Genomic DNA, 12,629 nt, shown 5'->3' with positions numbered 1-12,629 from the left:
AGGAATAAGACCAAGTTAATGGTTGTTGATCGGGCCAACCTTCTACCAACACCAAGTACACTCCAAAACCTCGAAACAGTCGACGAGTTTGTATATCTTGGATCGACCATCAGTGGAAAGGGCGGATGCGAATAAGAAGGCGCACACAGATTGCAAAAAATGCGATGACACGCCTTACCACTATATTATGGAAGGGATCGGGGAATTTCGATTGCCACAAAAATGATGCTTGTGCAAACATTAGTGTTCTCGATATTTCTATACGGAGTCGAGTCGTGGACCCTGAAGGCAAGAGAACGGAAGGCAATTGATGCCTTTGAGATGTGGTGTTGGCGCCGAATGCTTCGCATTTCTTGGACGGAGCACAGGACGAACCAGTCAATCATCCAGAGACTGAAGATAAAGCTCTCGAAGATATGTCTGAGAAGGATTCTGCAGTTTTTTGGACATATTGTCAGGTGCGGAACGGACAACTTGGAGAGACTGGTAGTTTTGGGTAGCCTTCAGGGAATGTGAAGCAGAGGAAGAGCGTTTGCGCGATGGAGCGACCAAGTGAAAGAGCTGACTGGGGGCACCATCCATTCTGCCCTGAGAGAAGCGGAAGATCGAGAAGGATGGAAAGTCTTGGTCGCTCAAAGGATGGCGAAATTTAAATGTGGTCACGATCCTCAGCCATGAGTGCACGACCATGAAGAAGAGATTCTATTATGTACCTACACTGTACAAGTACGTATCTGCTATAATCTTTTTGATATTTTAGTTGCAGGGATTTTGTTGTGCTTTGGGTAATACATTGTACTCAATCACCGCCATCTTTAGATTAATATCTTCTTAATTATTATCTTATAATTCTTTAGTGGGCAATGACTCAATACTTAAAACACACACACACCTCTTGACATTCTCAGAAAAAATCTCTTTCTGAGGCGGTCAAATTCTTAAAAATAAATGGAAAACTGCTTGCCAAATTATTAAATAAATTAAAAATTAAACAAAGCATGAGGATCCAAGTTCAATAGAGAGTTATCTAGGAAGCAGATGACGTTCATTATAAAGTACATACGAATACAGTTTACCTCTACTAAGGTTAAGGGCAATGTTATGCTCTACACCTAGAGTAGTGTTTCCCAAATTCTACACCGGAGTCCGGAATTTTTATTTAAGTAGGTACCAATAGCAATTATCATATCATACCAAATTGCAACCCACAACTACATATTTAAAACATTGAACAACCCCGCAGGTGATTTTTTTATACTAATAGGTACCGATAGTAAATTTGTGATGTGTTATTAGCTGGTCGACCCGTCATGCCAGACCCTCAGGTTAGAGGCCTGTCAGCCACTTTGTGGGGGGCATGTACAAGTATGATAAAATGCGTACATTTCTCGACCTCAGTGTTAATAATTACAAGATAAAAAGAACGTTTTATATACAACGTTTTTAAATTTTCTGTTGAATTGTATAAACTTGACTTGACTAGCTAAAACAATCAAAAAAATTTGTACTTGATAGAAATACTGAATAATGAAATGTCATTTCATATTGATTTCCATAGTAACACACGTATATATTATTTATTAATAATTTAGTTGCTTGCGGGTCTATTCATTACTTATCGACCGCTAAAGTGATAAATATTATTAAACTTAGGGTAGGTTTGTATCAAAGTATTAGTACTTATTGTAACAATTATAATCGGGTCATATTTATCACTTTATCACTTTAGCGGTCGATAAGTATAGAATAGACCCCTACGACCCCCTAGCAACCAATAACGGTATCGAAATAAATTTTCATACAAAACAGAATTAACTAAAAATGAATTCAATTCTACTTAAAGATGGTTAAAAGTATTAAAAAATGCATTGGCATCGTGTTCTGATATATTCTAAAAGTTTCAAATGTCTAGCTAGTCGGGAAGTTAGTTAAAAATCGATTGCAAAATTTGTACCGGACAAATTTAATAAGAATACAACCTAAGAAAAACGTTGTAAAAAATCAATCAATTAGTGTAAAGACCCGGTTAAATTACTTATTTATAATCAAAATTATATAAGTACATTTCGATTTTGACAGCTTCAAAATAGAATCACCGAGTTTGTATGTCAAAAATTGTGATCGCCAGTTTTTTTTTGGTTGACTGAAAGAAACGTCAGATCAATAATAATTATAGTCACGTCAGCCTATCAAGTCACGTGATGAACACAAATACGATTGTCGCTTTCCCTCCACGGATTATTTAATTTAATATATGGACAAAACAATAGGTTTTACGTTGTTTAAAAGCACATAGAGTATTTTACAGGGAACTCAGAATTGTTCTGTGGTATTTTACTATGTATAGATGCTCTCATCAATAACTGAGATACCTAGGACATTCGTTTCGGCAAGTGACATGCTACCTACCTATACAAATTTGACTATAGATAAGTACTTACAATGGCGAATTCGAGCGAAAGGTTGCAATAGGTCGAATACTTAGATGAATATTGAATTACTTACCTGTTTATTGATGTGATACGTTGAATTTGTAGTTAAATGTTGTGTGTACCATCTGGGTACAAAATAAACTTGACAAGGTTAAAACTGTTAGTTTAAAATTACTCGAAGCTAATTTAAACGATGCAAAACGGCCGGTTACTGTCAACCATGTGAGTCGTGTGACAGGTGACAGCCGCGGAGGCGTGTTCATTTTATTAAATAGACAATAATTATTATTAGAGAACAAAAAAATATATAAAATTAGTGCTGCCATGTGTAAAAAGATTTATTATTACTTTATGTATTTTATTCAGAGTTGTATAAATTACCTAAAATAAAACTAGTTAGTATAAATAATTATTATTCATCTGTGTATATATAGATTTTCTTATTTAATTTTAGTAACATACCTGTATATTATGGAGAATTATTCATTTATCAGGTACTTACCTATTTTTCTTGGCTATAAACTTTTATACATAAAAATCAATAAAGTTAGCCTTATACTCGTTATCAGGTTTTTTCATTTGATATCAAATTTCATAATTTCTGTAATATTTAGGTATATTAAGGCTTAAAACCGTTTTTTTTGTTTCGGTTTTCGTCCGGTTCAAGTATAAAAACATATTAGGTATATCGGTTTGGTTCCGATTTTTCTGGTTATCGGTTTTCCATTCAGCTTAGAATGATAAATTTTGAAAGTTTTGGAAGACACAAAACGTAAGACGTGTTAGCTCTACAATAACTGACGTGGCGTACTAAGTAAAGCCACGTTGACACGATCCGAGTACACTCGGACCGAGCACACTCGTAGGATACAGTTTAATTATTATTACTCCTATACGAGCTAGCTCGAAAGAGAAGAACGTGGTCCGACGCGGCTTTAGATCATATTGTTAACGCGTGTGTTTGAATATCCACATATCGAACCGAAAAAACCGATATTTTTTTCCGGTTCAGAGCTCTGATTAATATCAAATAATATACACATAAAACGTTTGTGCACGCATCTACCTAATGGGTATTTATAAACATTGGTTGATGAGACATAGGGTTCAAATATACTATATGGCGATCGGGCACATATATGCTTAGAGCGTGTTAGTGTCTATGATCAAATCTATGCCATTCCGACATATTATACATACATATTGTATGGGAGCTATGACATCGTATTTACACTCTGTGACTCCCTGTGACACAGGACGCCAACATAAGAAACGGTTTTTTCGACATATATATGACCGATCGTCATAGAGTGTATTTGAAGCATTAGTACTGTGACGGAAGACAATTATTAGGTACTATTATTAATTAATTTTTAAAAGCAGACGATAATAATTAAATTTCTTCCACATGGCAGCACATCATTTCTGTGAACTGTCATAATTTTGTATTATTATCTATGATCATAATCTCAGTGTTGGGTTTTATGTCTTCAAGTATTTATATGAACTTAGCTCGAGATTAAGCCAACAATGGAGATTAAAAGCGAACCACTGGACGTTAAATTCTTCCCAATACTTCCAACTGTCTTAACCCATAGCCCAGGTTCATACAGTATGGAAGATCATAATGTAAAATCTGATATTAAGAAAGAACACAACGAGGATGTAGCTGTCATCTTGGAGGTAATATTTTAAGAAATCTATTCACTATTATTCTCAAGTGACATTGCAAAAATACAAACGCAGCGTAACTACAATTCGGTGATTGTATCAATTTTTTAATAATATAATGGTTGCTTCACTTCCACACAATTTGAATTGGAAGAAATAAAATGCTTTGTTTTGGTACCTAACAAAATTAACAACGGTATACCTACCCAATTGTCATTGCAAAATATAGACATCATTGTTCGAAATCGTTTTTACCTATTTCAGTATATGAGGCATTGGATTATGAATAGTGCTGGTTATTGATTAAGTCGGCGCCATCATCGCCACATCCAAATGTGTTTTATGGATACATTACTAACAAAATATATACCACTAAATCTAATTATTTTAACGCCATCTCTACTTCAACAGACAATATTGCGAGTCCACGGCTTCAGATCAATTTAAAAATACACCTGATAACTTTCAAAATTCGCGAGTGACTTGCAAACATATTTGGATTAATTAATTATGTAACTATGTACCTACCTATAAAATTCAAATATAATTCAGAAATCTGCACGTGTCATTGCTGGCCATCAATGACATGATATCCAAGGACAACGGAAGTAAACTACACATCGCGAACCCGACAAAAAATTACAGTCTTGTTAAACCTTTTATGTTAATTAATATATTTTGTTTCCAACCAGTGAGCTGAATTTTTTAGTGGCAAAATATTTTCGTTATTATCCTATCTATGTCTGTGTACCTACGTCCTAATGATTCTTATCGATTTGCCGCCCTTTGCGTAACTGCCGCCCCCAAGCGATGCTCAATCTGCCTACCCCCACGGGACGTCACTGAAGCCTGAGCATATTATCTTTTTGCACAAGCAACGAGTGGTCCACTGTTCAGCTGTCAAATTCAGATCCCAGATCGCTTCACATATTGATTTGCCATTTCTCGTGTCGAATTGAATTATAAAAAAATTCTCAAATAAAATATATTAACTATCATTGTTATCTATTAATAATATAGGTACTGTGACACCCCCGTATGGCCCCGATTTGGGGATGTCTTTGTGTATCTTGAGAGGCCCGAATCGGTATCGAAGCCAACAAATAATAACGGCTGATTGCGAAAATAATTGAACAATGTTTAATACCACTAATAAATATCTGACCGGCAACATTGTCCAAAAAAAAAAATACGAATGGCAACGTCGCATTTGGCACGGCTCAGAAAGGTAACCGTTTTTGTTTGAGCGGGAGAAGCTTCCTGCTGGGCAAATCGCGGACACGTCGATTGCGTCCTCCGCAAAATTAAATTATAAAAATGTAACGATTATAATATTAACGTAAATAAACTCGCCGCTTTCCATCATAATTCCGGTGTGTCAATTATCTACCTCCAAATCCTAAAACGCAGACGATAAACCAGAAACTAAAAAAATAAAAGTAAAAGTTGAGAAATTCACACTCAAAATGGAGGGAAGTGATAGTACCTATATTCCTGTTATTCATCAGCTGTGAAAGTCAGATTAGTCCTTCACACAAAACTGGTGGTTTAATCGATTTCCAAAAAAAATGTAGCATTGATCTATGCATTACTTGAGTCGGCAATGATTAAGTATATTATTAATTTAGTACATAACCTGTTCGCAATAAGTAAATGAATATGTTCTAATATATCGAGTGTGGAAGAATATGCGACAAATTTAAACGCGTGTGAAGAATACGCTTGTATTTCGTTCTGACAACTGCTCTCGATTTATGCACTGACGCTCATTCAATATTGGCTGCAACACACACTATTGCACGTATATAATGGGTGGCTCATTTTCTTAGGACACTCACACATTCAAAACCCTGCGTCAAAGTGCAGTGTATTGGGATATAGCTTACCGAAATTATGATTATTAATCTGTTCTGTGTTATCAATATTAATAAACGTTGAATTATTTTTAGGTTGACCCTTTAGAAACGAAAATTAATATAAAACAAGAATATCCTTCAATTGCAAGAATAGACGATGTACACTATCATCCGTTTGAAACAACTGAAGTATGCTCTACGTTTCATCTCGAAAATCAGGTAGGCAATATAATAATTTTGAATTCAGTTGCTATTTTTGCTACAATATGTGTATTAGTAAAGTATTTCTTAACCACCGTGTCACCTCCGAAATGATTGGGGGGGGGGGGGGTTGTTGATTGCACTGTACCCCCCCCCCCCCCCATGATGAAGTGGCTATGGTTTATCGTCTGCTTCCTTCTCTCTCGAGAACAAGCCATATTGATTGACAACGCAGATTGGCAAGAATGGAACAGTGCATTTTATTCACGAAATACATTTACAGTTTACAGAACAGAGTATAAAATTTATATATTTTATAAAATAAGTAAATTTGGCTGGGACATTGGTCCGAGCAGTTGACGCCGCGAAGGGTCTCAGACCAGTGTTGCCATATTTACAAAGTGGAAAACATGACAAAAATGACGGTTTCAACTCGCTACCTTGTTAGCTTCTGAGCGAGTGGAAAGTTTTGTGTGTCATCATCACAATCGCACTAGCTGACTCGCCCGCTTTTAAACTCGTCGACAAGCAACTTGTAAAGTAGCTCAATGTCATCTAGCTATTAATTAACGTCACCTTTTTATAGATGTAGACAAAATTTCAAAAGCTAGGTATTTTAGTTCTCCGGAGCAGATTGAGAGCAATTTATTATCTATTGCCAACTTTTTTCCGAAATTTGAAAATTATTGTATGTTGGTCGTACTATACCTGTTAAATCGTACATAGTACGCAAACGAAAATTATAGTACAAATACTATAATTATAGAACGGTTGGCAACACCGTCTCAGACCGACTGCTGGCAACTACGCGAGAGGCCTCGGTCAAAGCTCTCGAAACAACAAAAATAATGATACAATGTGCAAAATTCTGTCGCTGGAAACGACAAGAAGGCACCCTTCGTCCCAACCCTTCGCACGCCACGATTGTGTCGGCGAGCCAAGTACCTGAAATGGGGTCTTTCGCTGGAAACCTCAGGTAGAATGAATGTTTCATACGGAGTACCGTACCTTCCTAATTTGTTCAACTGACGAATTTCTTTGTTAGGTGATTATTATTACCTACCGATTAAATACTCGTACTAAGAGCGGAATGCAGAAACATTTGTCATAACTAAAATTTTCTTAGCAGAAAACACTGTGCAGAAACATTGTTCTTAAGTTAAGATCAATTCTATTGAAAATAATACCATTTTTAAATATTCTCGTTAGGTAAATTATTTTATAATTGTTAAATGATGACAAAAATATGACAACTGCATTTTATAAATGCAATAACTATAAACACATATTAATATTAAATTATAATACTCTTATGTTTCCGTTATAAGTCATTATACGTGATTCCACAGGCACCGCAAGATATTTTTGTAACATGGTAACACTAGCGTTAAGCGTTATTCTTCACCTGGTATTTTGTATTTCTGCGGGTTGGCGTATAAAAGTAAAATAATATTCTACAAGTACATGCCAAAAGAATTAACACTATCAATATCCATATTGAGATACATTGTTAAATGAATTTGAGTGTATGGACTGTGTTATAGAGATGCGAATTTATTTTGACAGCAGCTGTCAGTAGTAAATGGTAATACAGAAGGAGGCGTGTTCATAACAAAAGTAGTCTATGGTTAAGGATTCCTTAACTCTATACTCAGGATTGTCTATAGTTAAGTCATGCTTTTCGGCGACTTATCCTTAGGAACGAAATCTTAGATTGTGCATTCCGCTCTAAGACCATTGATATACTACTAGATGAGCAGTTCCCATACAAGTGTCATTTTAAAAATGTACCACAAAAGATATTACGAATATCGTCTTATAATATTTCCTTGTAGGTATAATGCGTTAAGACCGTTAACATGTATTCCCGAATTTCACCCGTATTGCCCTGGCTGTAAAACTAAATTTGCGTTCTTGGGATAGTGAACCTAAGGGTGGCTGCAACGCAAAACAGACAGAGCAAGTCGTCATGCGCTGACTATTAGTTAGAGTAAGATGCAAGCTAGATCGGGCTTACTCAGTAAGTTTTAACAAAGGCCGACTCGCTGATAATCGGGCGTCATTTTAAGAAGCATATGATTCATCCAGTAGTATATCAATGACTAAGACACATATTTTTTTAAAATCCTAACATAACCTAACCTAACATCCTACATAATTAAAAAAAAAACTAAACACATTATAAATAATCTAAACACATTATACGAGGGTGGGTCAATAAGTCCTTAGAAAAGCCGACAGGTGGCGCGACTAGTACTGTAAGCGGTTTGTTTTCATGCAGCGGCACTACCGATTCAGTATGCTGCGAAGTTTCAATCAGATTGGTCGGGTTGTTGTGTGTTTCTCGTACATTTAAAAAAAAAATTTGCTTGTGGAAAATGGAGAAAATTGAGTTTAGAGCTGTTATTAAACATTTTAATATAAAAGGGTTAACAGCAAAGGAAATAAAAAATGAGTTGGATTTAGTTCACGGCATATCTGCTCCTTCACTTGCAACTATTTATAACTGGTTAAATGAATTTAAACGTGGTCGTACATAAACAAAGGATGAACCACGCTCAGGACGTCCTGTAGAGGTGACTACACCAGAAATGATCAATAAAATCCACGATATGGTGTTAAGTGACCGAAGATTAAAGTTGAGTGAGATAATTGAGGTTACAGGGATCTCAAAAGGTAGCGTCATTTCTATTTTACATGACAAATTGGGCATGAAAAAAATTTCTGCAAGATGGGTGCCGCGTTTGCTCACAGTCGACAATAAACGCAATAGGGTGGTGGCCTCTAAAGTCCTGTTGTCGCTCATGCAACGCAATCCGGATGAATTTTTTCGTCGCTTTGTGACTGTAGATGAAACATGGATACACCACTATACTCCCGAGACGAAAGAACAGTCAAAGCAGTGGATTGCGAAAGGCGAACCATGTCCAAAGAAGGCGAAAACCGTAAAATCAGCTGGTAAGGTTATGGCTACTGTATTTTGGGATGCACGTGGAATTATTGTCGTTGACTATTTGGAAAAAGAAAAAACAATAACAGGGGATTATTATGCATCTTTATTGGACCAGCTAAAAAACAAAATTGAAGAAAAACGGCCTCATTTAAACAGGAAAAAAATCCTCTTTCATCAGGACAATGCCCGTGTTTACACATGTTTACGATCAATGGCTAAAATTGAAGAATTGAAGTTCGAATTGGTCGACCACCCACCGTATTCGCCAGATTTAGCCCCCAGTGACTTTTTCCTTTTCCCAAACTTAAAAAAATGGCTAAGTGGACAACGTTTTTTTTCAAATGAAGAAGTCATCGATCGGACAAATGCTTATTTTGAGGACCTTCCGAAAACTTATTTTTCTGACGGTTTAAAAAAAATTGAGAAACGTCTTACCAAGTGTATTGAGCTCCAAGGAGATTATGTTGAGAAATAAAAAAAAAATACAAAAATAAAAACTGTTTTAATGCTTTTTTCTAAAGAATTATTGACCCACCCTCGTACAATAGTCATGGATGGGAATTAGTTTGTCTCTAATATAAGGATTTTATTATTTTTCGACGTATGCTGAAGGCTGATTATTATTAATAATTAGTGAATACTATTAATTACCTTATCTAATCCATTGCGGTATCTTATTCTATTTTTCTACGGTTTTGTGCTGACGGTTAAGCATTTTTGAATTTGAATTATAGAATTTCTGATGACGCTAGGCTTATGGTTGCTTCTTGAATTAATTAATGTAGGTATAAAAAAATGGAGGATTTTATTTTATATTAATAGGTACTTTGCTAAAGTGCTTCTATTCAAGATTGTTGGTTGTAGAAAAAGGTGACTAAAAAAATCGCTTATTAGAAATTGCGACGTCTCGTAATCGACAGCTTTCATGTTTCCATGAATCCGCCCGATGATGGTTCAGGCCTCATGGCGTTGGATTCCCAATTTTACCATATTACCAATATTAATTGTAAAAATCTGTTGTAAAAGCAGTGACACCCCTAGGCAAAGTGCTGCCCTCAGACAGTCGAAAAATGCCGTCCCCTTTCATTTTTAGTCTCAAATTGTATGCAAAATTTTTAGATGCATATATCCACCTATGTTATCACTTTAAACTAAATAGAAAATGCAACAAAAAAAACTTGCACATAATCCACTGAGGATTAGATGATTTCTACGAAACGTCCTTCCAAACAGCGGTGGTTTTAGGTACGTGGTGGTCTCAATCACTGACGAGTATGGAGGCACCCTTGTGATGTTTTAAAACTAAGATGTCGGTACTTTCTAACGAAGTGACCGCATCTTCTGCCTAATAAAAAACTGCCACTGTTTTCAATGGCGGGAAAATGATATTTTTGGACGGTGTGGAGTGGAGTCATACTATCAAGCCCTCCGCATGAGCCGATTTTAGTGAGTAATGTTTTACCAAGTGCATAGCCAACACGCCAGTGTTGCCATAATATAATTTATAAAAACATCGCTTGTAAAATTATTACATTGGAATAAATATTCGATATCTGGCAACACTACGACACGCACTCTGTCACACATATTTTCGAATAACCCAGGAATTGGTCGCGGAGGAAGCGTGAAGGGGGCGAGGCAAGTGCGTGAAAAAGTTCGTCATGTTTTGAAGGACAAACACTTGCAATAGCTCTATCTATATTTTTCTATAATCTAAGCATAATATACTCCGAGGCCAAGGGGTGGAAGGGAATTGATGCCTGTATTTGTTTATTACAATATGTCACCCAACCTGGAAATTTATGTAATATTGTATTTTTTTTATATTGTAGATACCCGAGTCCAAATACCTTCTGAATGTGAAGAAATTCGACTCCGTCAGCGACAGCTCTTATGGAGACCAAAATGAAACATGTGGCAGAACATATTTCGGAGAGACTGGTACGTCTACTATTAAATCCGATGTAAATATTGCGAACAACTATCCAGGCCCATCTTATTCCCAAAATGAACATAAACCAACACTACACGATAACAGTATAACGATAGAAATCAAGGATATTAAAGAAGAAGTAAAAATAGTTGATAATAGAGAGACTTATCAAGTGACATACGGCTCTCAAGCTTCTTCTTCTTCTAATGGCGAACAAGTTAACGCATTGAGTGTATTCCAAAATCAAAATGAAAGCAGTATTGATACTTCAGTACCGAAAAGTTATAAAGTTGTAGAGAAAGAAATATGTTTAAATTTCGTATGCGATCTTTGCCGGATGGTTTTTGATAACGCGGTCAAGTTGAAGGAACACAGGATTGTTCACGTTTCGAAACCTAACACTTCGTTGAAGCAATATAAAGGAAAATCTTTTAGTTGTAAAATATGTAAATTTCAAAGTAGGTATAATTACCAACTTTTGCAGCATAATACACTTCATACGGGTGAAAATTCTTTTATATGTAAAGTCTGCCATGTAACTTTTGCAATGAGAGCTGAGTTGATCGCACATAATTTGACACACCCTGAATATAACCTGAATCGCTTGGTGTGTGAGTTTTGTGAATTGAAATTTAAGTGTCCTAGTGATCTGATCCAGCATAACATGACGCACAAAGGTATTGTCCTAGAGTGTGATATATGTAAATTTAAAACTTGGCGCAAGCGTGCTTTGGTTTTGCACTTTTTAAATATGCATAATGAAAAAAAGCAGTTCGAATGCGGTGAGTGTCATTGCAAATTTAATCGGCCAGACGCGTTGAAAGATCACGCTAAAAAACATAGACCGAAAAAGTTTGCCTGCAAGGAGTGCGCTTTCAAAACGTCCTTTCGGAATGAACTTACACGTCACAGTACTGTCCACACTGGTGAGAAGAATTACCTGTGTGAGGTGTGTGCTTTCCAATCTAGAGGACTAAGTAATCTATTGACACACGCCAGAAAGCACACGGGTGATAAACCATTCCAGTGCGATAAATGCCCTTACAAAGCAAAGCAGTTGACACACCTCAAGATACACATGGCGGTGCACAGCAGTGCGTTCCCGTTTGTATGCAAGAGGTGTCCTTTTAAATGCAAGACTTCGAATAATTTAAAAAAGCATGAGAATGTTCATAGAACCAGAGATTTAGCTGATGGTAAATAATGACTGAGGATCATAGCGCACACTGAGATCTATAGGGTCATAACTGGAAAATCGAAGAAGTTCGATAGAGAAAAAAAATCTATTTTTAATGCTATATGGCATTAACTGCTACTTGGAAGCAGTGGCCTCTTACACAATTGTATCCATGGTTATTTTATATTTAAATTTTTAATTTAGAGCTATATAGAGGCATTATCTTACATGAGTCCCTTTTGCCTAAAAAATATTTCATCTTTGGTACAAAAATATTTATTATGCTAGACCGCCGTATTTTTCAGCAGTCTACTGCAATTACTTAAATTGTAGTTAATTATTTAACATTCAAAATCAAATTACTCAAGATCATGTTATTGCAGTTATGACCCTATAGACCTCAGTG

General features: G+C 36.0%; 1 protein-coding gene across 1 annotated transcript; it reads left to right on the top strand.

Annotated features, from left to right (window-relative positions):
* Positions 1-4,046: 4,046 nt before the first annotated feature.
* On the top strand, positions 4,047-12,250 carry LOC147076691 (uncharacterized). Its single transcript, XM_085940914.1, has 3 exons — positions 4,047-4,115; positions 6,053-6,178; positions 10,946-12,250. Exons 1-3 carry the CDS (start codon positions 4,047-4,049, stop codon positions 12,248-12,250), a joined length of 1,500 nt encoding a protein of 499 aa, XP_085797040.1.
* Positions 12,251-12,629: the final 379 nt, after the last annotated feature.

The sequence above is a fragment of the Rhyacophila brunnea genome, unplaced genomic scaffold (assembly GCF_057557595.1).
Source record: "Rhyacophila brunnea isolate RB1 unplaced genomic scaffold, BYU_Rbru_1.0 scaffold_13, whole genome shotgun sequence".
Taxonomy (NCBI): domain Eukaryota; kingdom Metazoa; phylum Arthropoda; class Insecta; order Trichoptera; family Rhyacophilidae; genus Rhyacophila; species Rhyacophila brunnea.
The sequence above is the reverse complement of the archived record's forward strand: the minus strand, read 5'-3'. Positions and strand labels throughout refer to the sequence as shown.

Excerpts from the sequence above, each read along its gene's own strand:
- LOC147076691 (XM_085940914.1), top strand. The coding sequence starts at position 4,047 with ATGGAAGATCATAATGTAAAATCTGATATTAAGAAAGAACACAACGAG. Across the intron at positions 4,116-6,052 it reads ATGTAGCTGTCATCTTGGAG|GTTGACCCTTTAGAAACGAA; the intron begins GTAATATTTTAA and ends AATTATTTTTAG. Across the intron at positions 6,179-10,945 it reads CGTTTCATCTCGAAAATCAG|ATACCCGAGTCCAAATACCT; the intron begins GTAGGCAATATA and ends TTTATATTGTAG.